The sequence below is a fragment of the Protomyctophum parallelum genome (assembly GCF_964188405.1).
Source record: "Protomyctophum parallelum genome assembly, chromosome: 7".
Taxonomy (NCBI): domain Eukaryota; kingdom Metazoa; phylum Chordata; class Actinopteri; order Myctophiformes; family Myctophidae; genus Protomyctophum; species Protomyctophum parallelum.
Window position 1 is genome coordinate 47,974,379 of NC_139705.1, and position 22,651 is coordinate 47,997,029.

At 41.4% G+C, this 22,651-nt stretch overlaps 1 protein-coding gene across 1 annotated transcript in view; it reads right to left on the reverse strand.

The window, feature by feature from the left end:
- Positions 1 to 626: 626 nt before the first annotated feature.
- Positions 627 to 22,651, reverse strand: part of LOC310862140 (angiotensin-converting enzyme-like) — a gene marked incomplete at both ends in the record, with an annotated part of 48,374 nt that continues 26,349 nt past the window's right edge. The window contains 22 exons of the mRNA XM_083769875.1: positions 627 to 837; positions 3,046 to 3,168; positions 4,691 to 4,789; positions 6,809 to 6,953; positions 7,156 to 7,379; positions 8,390 to 8,598; positions 8,945 to 9,042; positions 9,152 to 9,343; positions 9,806 to 9,949; positions 10,496 to 10,583; positions 10,876 to 11,046; positions 11,414 to 11,578; positions 16,942 to 17,134; positions 17,518 to 17,640; positions 19,368 to 19,466; positions 19,628 to 19,772; positions 19,978 to 20,201; positions 20,798 to 20,970; positions 21,196 to 21,293; positions 21,405 to 21,596; positions 21,800 to 21,943; positions 22,399 to 22,486. Of these exons, the coding sequence (XP_083626001.1) occupies positions 627 to 837; positions 3,046 to 3,168; positions 4,691 to 4,789; positions 6,809 to 6,953; positions 7,156 to 7,379; positions 8,390 to 8,598; positions 8,945 to 9,042; positions 9,152 to 9,343; positions 9,806 to 9,949; positions 10,496 to 10,583; positions 10,876 to 11,046; positions 11,414 to 11,578; positions 16,942 to 17,134; positions 17,518 to 17,640; positions 19,368 to 19,466; positions 19,628 to 19,772; positions 19,978 to 20,201; positions 20,798 to 20,970; positions 21,196 to 21,293; positions 21,405 to 21,596; positions 21,800 to 21,943; positions 22,399 to 22,486 (3,348 nt within the window). The remainder of the gene's footprint in view (positions 838 to 3,045; positions 3,169 to 4,690; positions 4,790 to 6,808; positions 6,954 to 7,155; positions 7,380 to 8,389; positions 8,599 to 8,944; positions 9,043 to 9,151; positions 9,344 to 9,805; positions 9,950 to 10,495; positions 10,584 to 10,875; positions 11,047 to 11,413; positions 11,579 to 16,941; positions 17,135 to 17,517; positions 17,641 to 19,367; positions 19,467 to 19,627; positions 19,773 to 19,977; positions 20,202 to 20,797; positions 20,971 to 21,195; positions 21,294 to 21,404; positions 21,597 to 21,799; positions 21,944 to 22,398; positions 22,487 to 22,651) is intronic.

Here is a 22,651-nt window from a genome sequence, read left to right on the forward strand (position 1 = left end):
GACCCATGCAGATGCCAGTCTCACACCATGTGTCTGACACACACACCAGCCAGGTGTGCGCTGGCAGGTCACTTAAAATGACAGTGAAATCTTACCATGGTCACTTAAAACAAGAGTGAAATGTTAGCAACAGAAGCATAATGCAGGATTTTGGCAAAACTTTGGAGGCGCCACGCTACTCACATGTTTAGCCGTGTTGCTCATTCCACGATTGCATCCTTAAAAGTTATAGGATACATCATTGTAAAGGTGACAAATCAACAATATCAACAATATAAAATACGATACAAATTGGTACTGGGGACTACTCTACATGCAAATTACATTTATAAAATAAAAATTCAACATAGTTCAACATAAACATTTATATTATACTGTAATAATCAGATTCCTGTTACAGTACGGAGTACCCTTGTCTATAGCATGTTAAAATAGATCTCATGTATGCCTCATTCCTTTAATATCCTGCAAAGTTAGAATAGTTACCCAAATAAAAGGTGGAGAGAAACTTCTTTACGAATAATTCAACTTTTATTCAAAATGTATGATTGACTATATGTGTGGCAGTTTATGCATTTGAGCACAACATAATAATACAAACATGAATGAAGAGAGATGTTTTAAAATCATCTTTTCACATAGCCCTCCGGGACGGGTGGCACCCAGTTGATGTCTGGCCACCCCAAGGTTTCATTCTTGTTTTCATTCTGCTGTTGGAGCCATTTGATGATGGGATAAAAGTATCTCATCAGGGACCCGGCATCCATCTTGTTGGTTCCCAGAGCTGACTGGAGAACTTCAGTCCAGGGTTTGGAAGAACCAGACTTCAGCACAGTCCTGGAAATATTGAAATGATCACTCTCAAACTAATAGTTAATCGCATATAAATATAAATAAATCGATATTCCAGTTCGGTTGGTCAGTCGACTGTGTTGGTCGACTGGCTTGATTTGGATCAAATTAACTATAACGCTTTATCAGTATCGTTACCATGCCTATGCTCGGACACAAACAGAATTCACACATGCCTAACCTGACTTGTTCTCCAAGGTTGGGAACACACTTTTCTATATTATATTAAAATATAATTATAATCATAACATTTTGACAATTCTTTAGGGGAAAAAGGAAAGGTACCATGTTTACCCAGGGTAACTGGACTAAGCTCAAGAACTTGTTTACAGCCAGGCCCTGCTCATAGAAATTTCATGGTAGGGGTTCAATGCCTTGTCCAAGGGCACTTCAGCGGTGGTAATTTTAACGTGCCGGTCCGGGGATACAAACTAGCGACCTTCCGATATCAAGACCGCTCCGCAAACCGTTCGGCCACTGCTAGCTCTCTTGAAAAATAGTCATGGCCCGCCACCAGGTTGGAAATGACTGTTCTATGATTTTGGGCATGTTAAGAAGCGCTTTCGACACCCCGTGGATTGCGCAAAACGGCCTTGAATTAGTCATGGGTGTGTTTAAGGCGTGTTTGAGACGTACCCAATCAACATGTCCGTACTATTCTCTTTACCAGTCAGCTGATGTCACATACGGAATGCGCACTTTGGGGATCGTGGTATTACATTTCTTCAGGCTGGCACCATAGAAGACATGACATGACTTTGTCACATTTGGGTTAATTATTCCTATTGCACTGCATGCTGTCACCTTTATGCCTCAAAATAATTTGTTTCTATTGAAAAACACCAGTAAAATAACATTTATTATATTTTATTTCATTCAAGTCATGATGAAGGAATGAGTTGAATGCTGCTGCTTAAAGGTATATTCAGTGATTTCACTTAATTCAAATATCACTTATTTTTTTGTTTTGTTGTGATAATCCTCCCTACTATAGAGTGTGCTGGCCATATAAGGAGTTCCTCCCTGTCCCCAGTTAACCCCTGGGGGTCAAAAAACCGTAGGTTTCGTTTTTGACTCTCTATCCTGATTGGACGAAAGGCTGGGTCCCACAGCCAAAAACGAAAAAAATGGTTTTTTGAGTGAAATCACTGAATATACCTTTAATGCTGTGCCTGTGGCCCCGATGGTATATGGTCTTCGCTCTTATGAAAGCAAACTTCCCACGGATTATGGAGATGTTTTTATTTATTTTTAAGGTTGAGAAATGAAAGAATTATGGCCGTTTCTAATCTCAACATTATACAAAAGAGGCTGTTACCATGTCTCATAGAAACAAGTAAATAAGTCTATAAAAATAAGCGCATATAACAGGGGTCTGTAACCTATTTTAAATGAAGTGCCATGTTTTTATTTTCTAGATCTGCCATATCCAGATTAATTTTAATGACACCACATTAAAATAAAAAAACATTTTGATTGTCCACAAATATAAAGTTCTTCCTTCTTTTTAAATATGTTCTTGCACATTGTTATAATGATCATAATATATATATCCCCCTGCAGTCAGAGTTCATAGTTTTAATGAATGAATGTGATGCATTGTGAGCTGGTATAGATCTGCTATTTTCAAAAGTAATCTTGGAAAATTTTAATTTAATTTTTGGATTAGCCGCAATGCAAATGCATTCATCTGGGGATCCTTGACATGGGAATGTGCTGTGTGAGGATCACTGGTTTAAACAACATTAGGAGAAAAGCCCAAATAACCACTTTAGAAACAAGAAAAGCAACCACAAATAGTACAACTACCAATATTTACAAGCAACTTTACAGAAAAAGAAGCCGCTTATAATAAACAGACATGGCAACACTAGCAGCCTCCCAGAGCCGCTCAAGTGTACAATCAAACAGTGCTTTTTGCGTTTATGAGGTGGTCAGACCCACGTCTAATCGTTATGCGCTGAGTGTTTTTAGGTCAAGGGGCTTAATAGCAAATTGTGCAAAGCAAAAATAATTAACATATAGACACTCCCACAATGCTAAAATATTCAGGAACGCCGTATGCCATGTGTGTGCGTTCAACACGGGCCGATATGCCTTTCATAATACGAATGTGCGCAGAGCGAGGGCAATTTATGTATTACCCCATTGTAAAACGCATCTTCAAAATCCAGCCCTATAACTCTAACTTACTGTAAGATGGCTCCTGCCTCTCTGGAACGGTAGATGTCACATGTGTGCAGGGGACCGACGTGATTGGCTGCCTGGCACAGTTTCTCATGGATTTGGAACTGCAGGATATGGCTGACAAAATAACTGCAGGGGAAACAGACAGCCGATCGAGTCATCTCAAATATGTTTACTTTAGTTTTCATTTGCTGTTTATTTATTTTTAATAATTGTTTTGGAGAAGAATGAGGAGGACGACTCTGAAGGAGACTAAAGAATCAAAACAAAGTATTAAAAATAAATGAAAACATTAAATGAAAAACCACGTATTAGGAGGGCAGTACCAGTCACCAGAAAAAATATTTTTTTGATGAATCTATCGTGGTTAAAATAGAGGTTGAAGTTACAATGGGTTTGTAATAGGAAGGGGGCGGGGCAGCTAAAATGAATATCAAATATCTAAATACTGAATCGAGCAACTTAAAAACTTTGTGGGGTGTTCACATAAGCCTGAGTAGACGATCAAATGACCAAAAGTTTTTTTGAAAGTGAAATATCCCTTTAATGGAATCCTTTCCTTAATATGAACTTTGGGGAGAATATGGGCACAATATGTCGTAGCAGCTGGCCAGTCTTGTCTATCTATGCTCTCTGCTTGTTTGTCATTTAGGTTGGAGCTGCATTGTGCCTGTGGGGAGGTGTGTCCTGTCTTAATTCCATTGTGCAATTACCTGGCTACTTAAACCTGGTTGTGAAAGCATGCAGTGCTAAGTGATATTTCCAGCAAGTACTAGGTCAGTTCAGCTGTTCTGTTATAGCTTTAAGGTCAGAATTTTTTTTGACCTTCAGTAACGCCTGATCTCTTCCACATCCTCCCAAGCAGCTCCAACCTGCAGGCCACCAGAAAGCAGAGATCTACAAGGACTGTCTTCCTTGTAACCTTGGACCCTTGCTTAAAACCCCTTAAGCCCCAATCCCCCGCCGGCGGGGGCAGCGGCTGTCCACCTCATGAACAGCTCTCAGCGGGTAAATGGGGCTGGTCAAGGTCTCAGGTTCCAACTCCGATATTTTTGTTTTTCCCTCCTGGACCCCCCTGGGGTTTAAGAGGTTTTTTAAACCCCTTTTGGGTGGGGTGAAATAATAACCTACCTAGGTTATGACTTTGCCTTTTGAAGCCTAGTACACAAGTTATTTATTTGAATAAAGACTGTAGTTTACTTTATATATGCGCCCTTGGTCTGTGCTCTGCATTTGAGTTCACCCATGCAGGGCCTGCAGCTGTGGGTCTGTCCGAACATTTCCTGTAGTCTCTAACCCAGGGACTCCATCAGATTCCACAGTTGTATTGTATTATTCTCAAGTTCAACTAATGGTTTTCTATGGACCTTTATTAATAGCACAAGATTGGTTATAGCACTTTTAGCAATAGGGATGACATTAATTAATTAACAAAGATGTGCATGGCAGAAGAACAGCTTTTCCCTGATTTTGTTTTGTACTGCTGATCAATTTGTCTTGTAAACTATTCTGCAGTGGTGGCGGACAGATGCTACAGTATGTATGGCTTGTTTCAAAGAATGTTATGTTGTAATGATGATGTACATACAGTATGGAGTATGGCTTAAAAGAATGGCTTGAAAGAATGTTATATGTTATTGTATTTTGTTACCTGATGTACGGTGAGTTTGAAGGAATGTGGAATTTTGCTCCAGGATCAAAGTGCTCCTCTGTGCGGTTGATGGGTGGGCAGATTCCTTGGTACTTTGTCCTTTAAAAGGAATAGGAGAATGACATCAGTGTGGATTTTATGATTTCTGTCCATATGGGACAATACAATCTGGTTTCAGAACATCCCACTCCACTGACACATGCCTCCTCTATTTGAGCGACCACATCAAACACGAGGTGGATGCTGGAAAATACTGCGGCATGGTCATGCTGGACCTCCAAAAGGCTTTTGACACCGTGAACCACTCCATACTGGTTAACAAGCTTAAAGCTATTGGTTTTGATAGCACATCAGTGAGCTGGATGCAATCCTACCTGGAGGGGAGAGAACAGATGGTGGAGGTGAACGGAACACTGTCCCCTCCCCTCCCAGTGAGCTGTGGCGTCCCACAAGGAAGCATACTAGGGCCTTTACTGTTCCTAATTTATGTTAACGACATGACTTCAGCTTGTGACTGCAACTTGTTCCTGTTCGCAGATGACTCAGCACTGCTGGTCTCGGACAGGAACAAACTGCAGGTTGAAAAGACCCTCAGCTCTGAACTCGGTAGAATCTGCACCTGGCTCGCTGATAACAAACTATCCTTACACCTGGGAAAAACTGAATCCATCCTCTTCGGATCAAATAGTAAACTCAGCAAGGCAGATGGCTTCTTGGTTAGAGTGGGTGACAATATTATCACACGAAAAGATGAAATTACCTACCTAGGTTCCATCCTGGAGGCCAATCTTTCCGGTGATAAAATGGCCACCAACGTAATCAAAAAAGTCAATCAAAGAACAAGATTCCTTTACAGGATCTCCTCACTGGTCAGCAAAAACACCTTGAAGACCTTAACAGGAGCCCTCGTACAAGGTTTCTTTGACTATGCATCCACCTCTTGGTACCACAGCACCTCAAAGGCCCTTAAAACAAGGCTCCAGACCTCTCAAAACAAACTGGTCAGGCTCCTACTTGGCCTCACCCCCCGAACCCACCTCACCCATGCCCACTTTGACAGGCTGGGATGGCTTAGGGTCGACGACAGAGTACAGCATCTTGCAATGGGTCTGGTCCACAAGATTCGATACACCACCAAGATACCCATGTACCTGTCTAAATACTTCCTTAATGTAAACGAAGTCCACACCCACAACACCAGAGGGAGTGCAACAAACCATGTACAACCCAGATTCGGCACAAACAAGGGACTAAATTCTTTTCGCTCCTATGCCACCAAAATGTGGAACGCCCTACCAACAGTCATTAAGACATGTGAATCCCTTGACTCCTTCAAAACCGCTCTCAAAGGGCACCTACGGATGGCTGCAATTCGAAACTGGCCTCTGTAAAATCTGAATCCCCCCCACCCCCCCACCCCATTTTCCCTCACTGTATATAGTATCTTTTCCCTTTTTTGCTTCCCATATGATGAATTCCTGTTCTGTTCTTTACCTACAGAGAAATGTCTATTTGTATGTCTCTAAATGTTTGTATGTCTTTAAATGTTTTGATGAATTGAACAATGTGGACCCTGTTGTAAACAAGTGTAATGCTTAATTGGGTCGTCCACTCACAGTTGACAGTCTTTGTATTGAGTTTGTGCTTAAAATGTACTGTAAATTCTACAAACTGTTAATAAAGATTTCAATCAATCAATCAATACAGTTTGTGTGGTGATTTATTTTGAAGTTAACATAATCGTTGCTGTCGGGCAGATACCTCTTCTCTCCATATTCTAACATTTTGTGTTTTTTCGTAAATCAATGCCCTGGCCTACTTTGATCATGATCACACAAAAGTATTAAAAGTAGCAGATCCGCAAGCTTGGAGCCATAGCAGCTTTTGATCGCCTCATTCCTGTTCTCAGTCAGTCTGTGACGTTATACTGTATGACATAATATTGATATAATATATAATGCAGTGGTTCTCAAACTCTTTAATTTCAAAGATATGTAGTATTTGGCCACAAATTGACCCCTATCTGAAAATGTTTTGTGCCAAGGATCCCCAGATCCCTGCACACACACACACACACACACACACACACACACACACCCCATTTATTTGAAATCCTACCTGAGGTGCCACCATTCAGAGTTGTAGCGCTCTGGGGGAGTGTCCCCGCTGAACACGCTCCATCTCCATTGGTCGACGAGGTAGCCAAACGGGAGGAAAGATATTTTGTCTAGAGCCATCTTCAACAGGTAGTTGATGTCACTCTCTGTGCAGAAAAACAATGCCGTTTAGCCTTCCCATAATGCATCAATGGTTAATGTTGAGTGCATTTCTTTGCTTGGTTTTCAATTTATTTGATTTATTATCATATTGGGCATGCGTTCTTCTCAACAGGCGTTGTCCTAGTATTTGTTTAATGGATGAAGCAGGAATTAACATAAATAACTGTATTAATGTAGTAATGATACCCGTGTCGGTGGTGATAGAATCCAGCAGCCCAATGGTGTGCAGATGTTTAGGTGTGGAGACGGACAGAGCCATTATGTCCCCTATAGCCTCATGGAAGCCAGGGTTGGCTCCGTTACGGAAGCCTACAGGCAGGTTCTTGTAGTGCAGGTAGTATTCAACATGTCCCATCTCATGATGCACAGTGTACAGATCCTCCATGGTCACCTCGGTACACTGCTTGATCCTACACACAAAAACAAGCATAACCAGTGGTGGACAAAGTGCTGAACCCCAGTACTACAAACGTATAGATACTCAAAGTCAAATGTGACTAAACTATAAAGTGAAAGTGTGCTCAGATCAACATTGAACTTATGTGTTAGAACTTAGATAGAATTTCTGTTGGCTTAGATAGCATTTGACTTAGACTTATAGCATGTTATGTAGACAGCACTATAATTGTATTGTATATAGTCATAGCACGCCATAGTACATATGTATAGCATAGTAGTGAATATGTATAGTTTATTATGTATAGTGTATGTATAGTTTCATCATATAGATATTCCACTGTTACCTTCTTAGCTTACGCATGTTTCATGATAAATGCTTTTATGTGATGTATTCCCATGCTTTTGTTCTTGCCTAAATGTAAGTCGCTCTGGATTAAGAGCGTCTGCTAAATGCCTAAATTGTAAATTGTAAATTGTAGTTAATGTACTCCACCTCTTGGCTTTTAAAATATAGCCTACTCAAGTATTCAAAAGTACAAATTACAATTTATACATTGATTTTACATTTATAGCAGATATCTACAAGCTTTGCTTGTACTGTAGATCTGCTTGTGAGCTTTTAGGTCTGGTAGAAAATTGCATGTTGGATTAACTACGATATTTTAACTTTTTGTATGTTTTCGTAAATTAACACCCATTTGGTAAAATGAATACAATTTAATTTTGACCAATCTGTATGGTATGTACAACTTTTGACGATTGTGTCAAAGGTCTTGTCTCACCTACAGTATATGTGACATAACTTTTAACCTGATGGTCAAGATTTAATTTATCCCCTGAGCAAGCAGACTTGCTAAATGCTCAAGGCTCAAGGCTAAAAAAAAAGAATAATAATATCAGCACAGAAAATAGAAAATAGAACATCTCAAACATTCTCTACAAGAACAAGCTCAAAATGCGTAAAGAATTGGGCCGCCAGGTTGAAGGTGGTTTAAACTAAAGGATGTCCAGCCGTGCTAACCTGAAGTCTTTGCGGTTGTAGAAGTCCCAGGCGTTGGCGTGACACTCCACCCGTCTTCCGTCGGTGGGTTTCTCCAGCATGGACTCCTTCCAGAACTCTGGAGGCATCTCCATGAGACCCAACGAGGTGTAGAACTCCTCCGCAACGCGGAACATGTGTGACATTATAGTTCTGATGGAGTAACACAACATGTGTGTGGCATTATAGTTCTGATGGAGCAACACAGAACATGTGTGTGGCATTATAGTTGTGATGGAGCAACACAGAACATGTGTCGTGTGGCATTATAGTTCTGATGGAGTAACACAGAACATGTGTGTGGCATTATAGTTCTGATGGAGTAACACAGAACATGTGTGTGGCATTATAGTTCTGATGGGAGTAATCTTCCAGTCTGTTGCCTCGGCACAAATACAATCCATGGTCTCTTACTTTTTTGACCATGGCCTCAGTTACATCTATGCAGGTCTCTTACCTTTTTGACCATGGCCTCAGTCACATCCATGGTCTCTTACCTTTTTGACCATGGCCTCAGTCACATCCATGGTCTCTTACCTTTTTGACCATGGCCTCAGTCGCATCTATATGGGCTTTGCCAGGATAGGGGACCATCAGGCCATAGATATTTCTCCACTTCTGCGCCCACATGTTCCCTAAAGGAAGAGTGAAGAGACATGTTTGCGTTAAATTGTCAGCAGTTTTAATAAGTTTCGTTACATGCCTAATTTGAAGTCATATCGATCATCTATATGCTGTGCGTACCCAACAGATGGGCAGGGATGGGTCCTTTAAGGTTGATGTATTTGGGTCCATAGTGATTGTAGAGTTTGCGGCGGACATATGCATGCAGGTTCTGGTAGAGGGGCTCTATGGTCTTGTAGATCTTCTCCAAGTCCTCCTTAAAGGTGTTCGTCTCATACTTAGATCTCCAGAAATCACCCGCATCTTCAAAACCTTTTACAAGATACAATGGTAAACATGTATGACTCTTTGTAATGATTCCCGCTGCAGAAACAATTAAACTCCTTCAATGCCACATGACGCCTTTGGATGCCTCCCCCTGGTGGCCAAGAGTGCCAATTGGTGCCTTTGGACGCCTTTTTTCAAAAAAGATATTCATTTTATATTTCGAAAATTCCTCTAATCTGGTGTTCAGGTGATGATATGCACATTACATGCACAATAGAATTACAATTTCTTTCTTTTATTTTTAATGGGCTTCGGTGGCAACTAGGACCAAAACTGGTGTCCACCAGGTGGCACTGAATGAGTTTTAAAATGGAAGGAATAAAATAAAAGCATGTGCTGGCAGATATTACCTATCGTAAAGATATCGGAAAATGCATGAATAAAACCTTTCATATAGAAAGATGTAGGTATACTTTCAGGAACAGAGATGATAGTAATGGTTCCTACCATCGGCCACCTCAGCCTTGTTGAAGAGCTCCACAAATGTGGGGTAAAGCTTCCGTAGAGGAACTCCTGCTGCGTTGTGCCAACCCTCCCACGCATACAGCAGTTTGTCGTAACTCCTGGAGGAGGCCATGATGTCTGTCAACTCTAGAGAGGGACAACAAACCCATCCATCACACCCTCAAACACACAAACTACAGTAGCCTATACACAGTACAGTAATATAATTCATATTTTATAACGCACTTGTGTACAGTACAGTGCTGCATTCGGACCACAAGCTTGACAAAACTGATTCAGCACACCTACAGTGCAGAATAGTGAAGACATACAAAGTCTCTATACTCATCAACTGGGTGTTTATTCTATTAAAGAGATGTCCCTTTAACAATGAGGAACACAATGCTCAGAACTACGCAGACGCTAAACAGACAAAGTTATACGTTATTTTAATTGTGCAAAATTCAAATAACATTGTAACACATGTCTGTGTGACTTTCAGTCTAAGTCTATGCTTTGCATCACCATCTTCAGCACCATGTACAGCAAAGTAGATCAGAGTTGATAGAGATTAGGACAAAAAAGACAATACAACTGTTTCACTTGACATTGGACACCTACAGTATATTCAATTATAGACTGTGGTGTTGTATCTAAATTGGAATTCTGAACATTATAGTTTGACAAACCTACCAGGCTCCGAATTCCAGCACTCATGTGGATTTGGACAAACCTTGGCTGTTGAATACAGTTTGGTCATGTTGCTACGAATTGTGTTATACTGTAAAGCAAGACAGAGAAGAGGAGCAATCATTGTTTAATTGCAGTCTATACAGTACATCTGATTTCTAATAATAAATTTAATTTTATGGAAATCTGGCATTCTGGAAATCTGGCTACATGTAGGCCTACTGTATCATACACACATAACAACACAGTATGTATCGTCTCTGTTGGGTGGAAACCTTATGTCCAAAACTGTTACTTTTCAGGATTCAAATAGGCCATGAATTAATTAAAAAACACACAAAGTTAAAACATGAGGTTTCTGCCCAACAGCATGGATACGTTACCTGCTGTCTCTCTTCCTCTGGCAGGTTAGCAGCACCCAGCAGGCTGATCTTGTGTATCAGCTTCTTGGCTTGGAGGTCAGTCAGGGTTTGAAGGAAGGCTCGAGGAAACACAGTCTTGGCCTTCTTTCCCCAGGCCTCGTCGTAGGCCTGTTCCTCCATGGAGGCCTCCACCTGCACAAAGACAATAATGTCCAAAACCTTTAACTTCTCAGGAAATTGAACTAATATCCTGGCTTCCATCCACTGTAGTCATTTAGTCTTTTCATTGGTTAAATGTTTACACAACCCACAGACACACATGACCACTTTCAGAACAGCGATACCGATAATACAGCTGATCTACAAATTGAGCATGTCTGTATAATCAATTAGGTCTTGTATTTATATGTATTGTTACTTGTTCTAGTTTCCATGGTTCCATGTTGTCTTTCCCAGCTGTGTCTGTATCTAATGTGTAATCAGTCCTCATGTGTATATTTAGTCTTGTGACCCTAAAGCTATCTCTGCATCTCTGGTGGATCTCTGTTGTTGTACTCACCTGGAGTTGAGAGTTGAAGTCCGTCAAGTTGGTTTTATAATTCCATGAGGCCAAGTTGGAGTGGTAGCAGACCTGCTCATAAGTGCTGTTGTAGTCATCTAGGAACCTGGCAGCGTCCGCCGTGGTGTTGGTGTAACACCCAGGAAGCCAGTGGGCTGGCAGAGCCTGGCACAGTGCCAGGACTGGCAACAGGAGCACAGCTGACCACACGAACCTGACCATTCTAATACTCATAAGCATGAGGCCCAACTATCTGCAGAAACTCCTGACCGCATGCATGTGTTGTGGCAAACCAGGGGAAACAGCCAGGCCTATTTCCCACAGAAGGAGGCTGGGGGAGGTGATAGAGGGAGTATATCACCCTGCACAGGTATTGCAGCCAATGGGAGCCTGGACATGGACGCATGCACCTGCAGCCAGTAAGGCAATCACCAGAAGCTTTTAAATAGCCGACGCCCAAGCTGTCTGGGGAGTCAGTTTGGACTAATGGAGGAGTGAGGAAGCAGGAATCACTCTGTCCATGAGGAGGCATGGTAGTGGTATGAGGGAGATCTCACAAGCCGACTGAACTCTCCCCCAACTGAATACATTAGTCACTAGCTCTCTCTCTGCTCCCACAGGACTGCATGTGAATAGAAGCCCAAGCCCCTGACAGGAGGATCCCTATGTTGACGTTTTGCCCTGTTTTCCCCTTTCCTGAACAATTTAATAAAAGACAATTTAAGTTTATGTTGAATCTGACTCTGAGCCTCTTATTTTATTGTGAATCTGTGCCTATTCTCCCCTGGGTTGCCACAGTGTTTGCAATCAGAGGGAACCAGTGCGGGTAAGCGGCATGCAAGCGCTCCTCTTTTTTTATAATTTATATTTTTTGTCCCACGATTTTGTAACCCATTTTTCACCCCTGTGTCAATCATCCTGTGATGTGATCCTGGGCTCTACACACCCTCCGCCAACCTAGGGAGAGCAACGGACTTAACTCATGCTTCCTTCATGCTTGAGTGTCCAAGTTGCTCCTTTACACCTGACAGGGGGGAGTTTCCCTGGTTGGACGTAGCGCGTGGAAGGAACACGTTATTCCAACCAGTTCCTTTCCCCTCCATCAGGCGTCCCGGCTGGCCAGGGGGCCAAGCGCTCCTCTTAACTAAACACTGCATCACACCACTCTAAGCAGGCAAACTTCAATTCACAACAGCATAGGATGAGATGCTGCATCTCAAGGGGTCCATAATACATTCTGACCAATACTGTTTCCCGCCCCTTATAAGAGTGTGACTTTTAGGTCACATAGGCAATTTTTGGCCTAACTCAATGGTTTTGTGTTCAATACTTTTGTGTGAATATTTCCTGCTCTGGAATGAGTATTGAAAGAAAATTAAACAAAACCTACTGGGTGATAACACGGGAATATATTGGTTAAAATATGGATGAATATTTAACAGACTTTTTGTTTTGTTTTGTGTCGTTGAATATGGTAATTAATTCTCTGTTGACAAGGTTTGCTCATAGGGGGTCACCAAACTTTCCACCTATAGGGGAGCTGTGGTTAAAAAGCATGTTAGCAATAGTTCCAGGAAGTGATGTAATGAGCTATCAGGAACAGCTATAAAAGTACAAGGCGGCCAGGCGCCATACCATTTCCAGGTGGTTTGTTAAAGAGACTCTTTTAAGGCCAATACTAAACCAGAATAAGAACTTGTTAAACCACTCATGAGTACTGTGACTGCCGGAGAACTTTGTGTAGTGGAAGAAAGGAAGTTTGGTCTAACATGTCTGACAGTGCAGCGCTGAACCAATTTGGACAAAGGATCCTGCTGTGGCCTCGTGACTTGAAGGTTGGGTGAGGAATATCATTTTTTCCCCCTTTTTGAGCAATGCATTGACTTTTTATTTGCTGACTTTATGGATACTTGATTTTGGAAAACAGAAGCTGTACAAGTTTTTTATTACCGGTACTTTTGGGAATACTTTTTTGATACATTACTCATTGGAGACATTTAAAGGAATTTGCTTTGCGGGACTTTAAAACGATCTGAGTTTGAACATTTACATTTCTATTCTTGAAATCAATTTATTGTTCAATTGAATTATTATTATTTTGTTTGAGTTTAAATCAGATTAAAAGAAAAACAGTTTTACTTTTGGTCTTCAATACAGTTTGGTTACAGTATTAAAAAAATACTGATGCAGGTACAGGACTAGCCGCAATTTGCAACTCTAGATTTTTTTATAATGGGGTGAATCTAGAGTTGCCATACCCTCCATTGACTCCCCACTTATCTTTTTTGGTTTGCGATCTGCTTGTCTTAAACGTTAAACTCACCAACATTGCAGCTGTAGTACAAACTTGAATTATCCTCTTTCAATCTGCCGAGCTTGTTTTTCATAAAAATCCACCGTAGAGATGTTATGAGCTACTTTCTGTCAAGACATCCTCTGCAAGTGATTCTTTTTCTAAGTGTTGCAGTTTGGAAGCACTCGTTTTTATTAACGGGTCGCACTGCTGCCTCCTGCATTATGTGCAAATTCGAAACAGGTGGAACGGAGGGCCGTTCAGTGACTTACGACGAGTGCTTCCAAACTCCAGCAGCTCGGCAGATTGAAAGAGAATAATTTGTTGATTGTACCATATTAGATAATGCTTTATGTAAAATGCTATTGAAATGAATATGGCCGGTGGTGGCTCGGGGAGTTAGTGGCTGGATGGAAACCACAAGGTTGCCAGTTCGAACGCGGGCTCCCCCAGAATTAGTGTCGAAGTGTCCTTGAGCAAGACACTGAACCCCTAATTGTTCCTGATGTGCTGGCTAGTGCCTTGCAGGGTTTCTGCCGCCATCAGTGTATATGAATGTGTGTGTGAATGGATGAATTGATGCACAATCTATGTAAAGCGGCCATAAATGGCCAACTAGTGTGCAAGCAGAGTGCGCAAGTACTTTCGACCGCTGTAAACTGTGAAATCTCTGAAGGAATGTCTAATTATAGTAAAACATATCGTCATTACGTCACCATCGAGAACCAATTACACTCTGGCATTGGGTCCTTTAATCCACATATTTCTTACGTCATCATTGAGAGCTAGTCATACATATACTATATATATGTAATTTGTAAGTTGATTAGCAGTATACTGTGGTTACTTTGCGCCAAAAACCGTCACGGCCAACCTGCCACTTTTGATGCGTATATGCAAATAAAACAGCAAATTGTGCCTGATTTGCTGGGACCAGATTACATACATGTATACACAGGAACATTACCTTTAATCCTCCCAACACTAAAACATATCGTCATTACGTCACAATCGAAGACCAATTACACTCTGGCATTGGGTCCTTTAATCCACATATTTCTTACGTCATCATTGATGCATACGCATCAAAAGTGGCGGGTTGGCTGCAGGACGGTGCATACGGACCGGGCGAAACTATTACTTGCGCGCTCTGCTTGCGCAAGTAATGAAGAAAACGCACGAGGGCTCCAATGTGACAGATGCTTTTATTATGGTGTAATATACATCACTGAGGATATGTCCCAGGTGCATCCATGCGATGTTTTTTTAGTTATAGTTATTCTATTTATAGTGACTCATAGTAATAGACTATATGTGTCAACCAGGCATAGTCTGGTGGCCACCGGAGAGACGGGTGACAGCCGGAATGTAGACGGCACCCGGGTGAGCAGTATGGGTTAGCGCCGCAGCCTGTGTCCTCTGTGAGGATGAAGCCCAAAAAACCCTCGGTGAGGCCTTTAGGAGGGCCATTATAATCCACCACAGGTGTGGCCATTATAATCCACCACAGGTCTGGACCTGGTGAGACATAGGAGGGGCCCGGACAGGAGTCAACCCACAGAGACTAGTCCTTCCACGTGCCAGAATCTGGCTCTCCCAGTCCTGGCAGAGTAGTTCCGGAGCAACGGATTGTGTAGTAGCCTTGCCGAGCCATGAGGCCCATAGGGCAGGAGGCTATCTCCTGTTTCTGTAGCGTGAGGCAGCTTGATGTACAAGTACACCCCCTGGACATGACGCTAGTATGTCGCAGGGACCCCCAATCCAACCCTTGATGCTGAGTGTCAAGCAGGGAGGCACTGGGTCCCATTTTTAGAGTCTTTGGTATGACCCGGCCAGGTATTGAACCCCGACCTCCCAGTCTCATGGCGGACACTCTAACCACAAGGCCACTGAGCTGGTAACGGATTGTGTGGCCCTGGTTTTTCCCTAATGGGACTGACCGAGAGTAGCTACTAGGTTCAGGTTCAGGTTTATTTGTCATGTGTATAGATACAGAGTATAAATACAATGAGAATTATTTTGCTCAGAGCACTCTCAATCTTACATACATGGGACATAAACAAACATCTATAGTGCAAGAAAAAGACAAAAAGCAGAAAAAAAGTGCAAGTGAAGTGACAAAACAGTGCAATACAGTTCAAGGTCAGCTGTTCAGCAGCCTGACTGCCTGGGGGTAGAAACTGAGACGGGTGGTGCGAGATTTGATGCTCTGGTAGCGTTTTTTGGAAGGGAGTGGTTTGAACAGGGTATTTGCGGGATGGCTGGTGTCTTTCATGATGTTGTGGGCTTTTTTCATACAACAAATGGTGTAGATGTTGTGGAGTCCTCTGCAACCTGTTGCAGTCCTGAGCGGTCATGTTACCGTACCACACTGTGATACAGCCAGTTAAGACACTTTCAATTATACAGCGATAAAAGTTCACTAGTCCTTTTGTACACATTTTTAAGGCGCCTCAGAAAGTACAGTCGCTGCTGCACCTTCTTGAGGATGTACTCGGTGTTGAGTGACCATGTGAATGTGTCTGTGATGTGTATGAGTGACCATGTGAATGTGTCTGTGATGTGTATGCCCAAGAATTTAAAGTTATCAACTATGTCGACAGATGACCCTTTGATGGAAATGAGGGTGTGGATACCTTTGGACTTCCTAAAGTCTACAATGATTTATTTGGTCTTATTGGTGTTAAGTGAGAGGTTGTTGTTATCGCACCATAGTTAGATCTTCTATCTCCCTCCCTCTCATCACCGTCCATTCCATTAAGATTTAACATATATACATATATACAAGTATACTATTCGTAGACGTTTTTTTCACCACACTATATCATTCCGTAGGCAGATATCTCACTAGGCAAAGGCTCAAAATAGGGACACATTGAAAACTATAGGGTCTACATGCGAATTACATTTATAAAATAAAAATATAAGGAAGAGTTCAACATAAACATTTATTATGCTGTAATAATCACAGATTCCTGTTACAGTACCCTTGTTCATTGCCATTTTACTTGTCTAGCATGTTAAAATGGATTTTTCATGTTTGCCTCATTCCTTTAATATCCTGCAAAGTTAGAATAGTTAACCAAATAATAAAAGGTGGAGAGAAACAAATTATTCATATGAACTTTTATTCAAAATGTATGATTGACTATATGTGTGGCAGTTTATGCATTTGAGCACAACATAATAATACAAACATGAATGAAGAGAGATGTTTTTAAAATCAGCTTTTCACATAGCCCTCCGGGACGGGTGGCACCCAGTTGATGTCGGGCCACCCCAAGGTTTCATTCTGGTTCTGCTGTTGGAGCCATTCGATGATGGGATCAAAGTATCTCATCAGGGCCCCGGCATCCATCTTGTTGGTTCCCAGAGCTGACTGGAGAACTTCAGTCCAGGGTTTGGAAGAACCAGACTTCAGCACAGTCCTGGAAATATTGAAATGATCTCTCTCAAACTAATAGTTAATCGCATATAAATACAAATAAATCGATATTCCAGTTCGGTTGGTCAGTCGACTGTGTTATGGCTTGATTTGGATCAAATGAACTATAATGCTATTTATGAGTATCGTTACCATGCCTATGCTCGGACACAAACAGAATTCACGCATGCCTAACCTGACTTGTTCTCCAAGGTTGGGAACACACTTTTTTATATTATATATTATGTTAAAATATAATTATAATCATAACATTTTGACAATTCTTTAGGGGCCCTCTTGAAACATAGTCATGGCCCGCCACCAGGTTGGAAATGACTGTTCTATGATGTTTGTGAAATAATCAAACTCTATAACTCTATAACTTACTGTAAGATGGCTCCTGCCTCTCTGGAACGGTAGATGTCACATGTGTGCAGGGGACCGACGTGATTGGCTGCCTGGCACAGTTTCTCATGGATTTGGAACTGCAGGATTTGGCTGACAAAATAACTGCAGGGGAAACAGACAGCCGATCGAGTCATCTTAAATATGTTTACTTTAGTTTTCATTTACTGTTTTTATTTATTTTAAATAATTGTTTTGGAGAAGAATGAGGAGGAGGACGACTCTGAAGGAGAATAAAGAATCAAAACAAAGTATTAAAAATAAATGAAAACATTAAATGAAAAACCACGTATTAGGAGGGCAGTACCAGTCACCAGAAAAAAAGTTGGGTGTTTTCGATGAATCTATCGTGGTTAAAATGGAGGTTGAAGTTACAATGGGTTTGTATAGGAAGGGGGCGGGGCAACTAAAATGAATATCAAATATCTAAATACTGAATCGAGCAACTTAAAAACTGTGTGAGGTGTTCACATAAGCCTGAGTAGACGATCAAATGACCGAAAGTTTTTTTTTAAGTGAAATATCCCTTTAACCCATTTTGGGCAGGAACCCCTTTTGGTGTTTCAAGCATGATGTTATACTTTAGCTATTGAAAAATAGCAGATCTACAAGCTCATAGCGCAGCACTCGGTGCCACTCTATGAACTTGTAGGTCTGCTATTTTTGAAAAATCGTAAAAATGTGGCGCAAATCTTTGAATATATATTCTTTCAAAGTGAATGGATTAATGGAATCCTTTCCTTAATATGAACTTTGGGGAGAATATGGGCACAATATGTCATAGCAGCTGGCCAGTCTTGTCTATCTATGCTCTCTGCTTGTTTGTCATTTAGGTTGGAGCTGCATTGTGCCTGTGGGGAGGTGTGTCCTGTCTTAATTCCATCCTGCAATTACCTGGCTGGCTACTTAAACCTGGTTGTGAAAGCTAGCATGCAGTGCTAAGTGATATTTCCAGCTAGTAGGCCTACTAGGTCAGTTCAGCTGTTCTGTTAGCTTTAAGGTGAGAATAATTTTTGACCGTCAGTAACGCCTGATCTTTTTCACATCCTCCCAAGCAGCTCCAACCTGCAGGCCACCAGAAAGCAGAGATCTACAAGGACTGTCTTCCTTGTAACCTTGGACCCTTAACCCCCAATCCCCCGCCGGCGGGGGCAGCGGCTGTCCACCTCATGAACAGCTCTTAGCGGGTAAATGGGGCTGGTCAAGGTCTCAGGTTCCAACTCCGATATTTTTGTTTTTCCCTCCTGGACCCCCCTGGGGTTTAAGAGGTTTTTTAAACCCCTTTTGGGTGGGGTGAAATAATAACCTACCTAGGTTATGACTTTGCCTTTTGAAGCCTAGTACACAAGTTATTTATTTGAATAAAGACTGTAGTTTACTTTATATATGCGCCCTTGGTCTGTGCTCTGCAGGGCCTGCAGCTGTGGGTCTGTCCGAACATGTCCTGTAGTCTCTAACCCAGGGACTCAGGTTTACACTTTAGTTTAACAGTTATTTATGCTATATTATTCTCAACTAATGGTTTTCTATGACCCTTTATTAATAGCACAAGATTGGTTATAGCACTTTTAAAATAGGGATGACATTAATTAATTTACAAAGATGTGCATGGCAGAAGAACAGCTTTTCCCTGATTTTGTTTTGTACCGCTGTCCCAAATACAAATTATATTTTTGTATCAATTTGTCTTTTGAACTATTCTGCAGTGGTAGTGGACAGAGGTGGATGCTACATGTATGGCTTGTTTGAAAGAATGTTATGTTGTAATTTGTTATACCTGATGTACGTATGGCTTGTTTGAAAGAATGTTTTATGCTATTGTATTTTGTTACCTGATGTACGGGTAGTTTGAAGGAATGTGGAATTTTGCTCCAGGATCAAAGTGTTCCTCTGTGCGATTGATAGGTGGGCAGATTCCTTGGTACTTTGTCCTTTAAAAGGAATAAGAGAATGACATCGTGGATTTTAAGATTATTAACATAAGTTAACATAATCGTTGCTGTCGGGCAGAGACCTCTTCTCTCTCTTTGTGTTTTTTCGTAAATCAATGCACACACACACACACACACAGACACACACCATTAAATCCTACCTGAGGTGCCACCATTCAGAATTGTAGCGCTCTGGGGGTGTGTCCCCGCTGAACACGCTCCATCTCCATTGGTCGACGAGGTAGCCAAACGGAAGGAAAGATATATATACTAGAGCCATCTTCAACAGGTAGTTGATGTCACTCTCTGTGCAGAAAAACAATGCCGTTTAGCCTTCCCATAATGCATCAATGGTTAATGTTGAGTGCATTTCTTTGCTTGGTTTTCAATTTATTTAAATGCCCAATATCATATTGGGCATGCGTTCTTCTCAACGGGCGTTGTCCTAGTATTTGATTAATGGATGAAGCAGGAATTAACAAAAATAACTGTATTAATGTAGTAATGATACCCGTGTCGGTGGTGATAGAATCCAGCAGGCCAATGGTTTGCAGATGTTTAGGTGTGGAGACGGACAGAGCCATTACGTCCCCTATCGCCTCATGGAAGCCAGGGTTGGCTCCGCCACGGAAGCCTACAGGCAGGTTCTTGTAGTGCAGGTAGTATTCAATATGTCCCATCTCATGATGCACAGTGTACAGATCCTCCATGGTCACCTCGGTACACTGCTTGATCCTACACACAAAAACAAGCATAACCATGTAGTGGACAAAGTGCTGAACCCCAGTCCTACATACGTATAGATACTCAAAGTCAAATGTGACAACGTTGAACTTAATGTATAGTTAATGTACTCCACCTCTTGGCTTTTAAAATATAGCCTACTCAAGTATTCAAAAGTACAAATTACAAAGTACATTTATAGCAGACATCTACAAGCTTTGCTTGTACTGTAGATCTGCTTGTGAGCTTTTAGGTCTGGTAGAAACAAATAATTAACTTTTTGTATTCTTTCGTAAATTAACACCCATTTGGTCAAATTAATACAATTTGTATGGTATGTACAATATAACTTTTGACGATTGTGTCAAAGGTCTTGTCTCACCTACAGTATATGTGACATGACTTTTAACCTGATGGTCAAGATTGAATTTATCCCCTGAGCAAGCAGACTTGCTTAATGCTCAAGGCTCAATGTTTTTTTTTTTAAGAAATAAGAATATCAGCACAGAAAATAGAAAATAGCACATCTCAAACATTCTCTACTAGCTCAAAAGGCGTAAAGAATAGGGTGAAGGTGGTTTAATTAAAGGACATCCAGCCGTGCTAACCTGAAGTCTTTGCGGTTGTAGAAGTCCCAGGCGGAGGCGTGACACACAACCTGTCGTCCGTCCGTGGGTTTCTCCAGCATGGACTCCTTCCAGAACTCTGGAGGCATCTCCATGAGACCCAACGAGGTGTAGAACTCCTCCGCAACACGGAACATGTGTGTGGCATTATAGTTCTGATGGAGAAACACAGAACATGTGTGTGGCATTATAGTTGTGATGGAGCAACACTGAACATGTGTGTGGCATTATAGTTGTGATGGAGCAACACAGAACATGTGTGTGGCATTATAGTTCTGATGGAGCAACACAGAACATGTGTGTCGTGTGGCATTATAGTTCTGATGGGAGTAATTTTCCAGTCTGTTGCATCGGCACAAATACAATCCATGGTCTCTTACCTTTTTGACCATGGCCTCAGTCACATCTATATGAGCTTTGCCAGGATAGGGGACCATCAGGCCATAGATATTGATCCACTCCTGCGCCCACATGTTCCCTAAAGGAAGAGTGAGGAGAGACATGTTTGCGTTAAATTGTCACCAGTTTTAATCAGTTTCCTTACATGCCTAATTTGAAGTCATATCGATCATCTCTATGCTGTGCATACCCAACAGATGGGCAGGGATGGGTCCTTTAAGGTTGATGTATTCGGGTCCATAGTGATTGTAGAGTTTGCGGCGGACATATGCATGCAGGTTCTGGTAGAGGGGCTCTATGGTCTTGTAGATCTTCTCCAAGTCCTCCTTAAAGGTGTTCGTCTCATACTTAGATCTCCAGTAATCACCCGCATCTTCAAAACCTTTGACAAGATACAATGGTAACATGTATGACTTTCTCTTTGTATTGATTCCCGCTGCAGAAACATTTAAAATGGAAGGAATTAAATAAAAGCATGTGCTGTCAGGTTTTACCTATCGTAAAGATATCGGAAAATGCATGAATAAAACCTTTCATATAGAAAGGTATACTTTCAGGAACAGAGATGATAGTAATGGTTCCTACCATCGGCCACCTCAGCCTTGTTGAAGAGCTTCACAAATGTGGGGTAAAGCTTCCGTAGAGGAACTCCTGCTGCGTTGTGCCAACCCTCCCACGCATACAGCAGTTTGTCGTAACTCCTGGAGGAGGCCATGATGTCTGTCAACTCTAGAGAGAGACAACAAACCCATCCATCACACCCTCAAACACACAAACTACAGTAGCCTATACACAGTACAGTAATATAATTCATATTTTATAACACACTACAGTACAGTACAGTGCTGCATTCGGACCACAAGCTTGACAAAACTGATTCAGCACACCTACAGTGCAGAATAGTGAAGACATACAATATTCAAGTCTCTATACTCATCAACTGGGTGTTTAAAATTCAAATAAAATTGTAACACATGTCTGTGTGACTTTCAGTCTAAGTCTATGCTTTGCATCACCATCTTCAGCACCATGTACAGTGAAGTAGATCAGAGTTGATAGAGATTAGGACAAAAAAGACAATACAACTGTTTCACTTGACATTGGACACCTACAGTATATTCAATTATAGACTGTGGTGTTGTATCTAAATTGGAATTCTGAACATTATAGTTTGACAAACCTACCAGGCTCCAAATTCCAGCACTCATGTGGATTTGGACAAACCTTGGCTGTTGAATACAGTTTGGTCATGTTGCTACGAATTGTGTTATACTGTAAAGCAAGACAGAGAAGAGGAGCAATCATTGTTTAATTGCAGTATATACAGTACATCTGATTTCTAATAATAAATTTAATTTTATGGAAATCTGGCATTCTGGAAATCTGGCTACATGTAGGCCTACTGTATCATACACACAACACAGTATGTATCGTCTC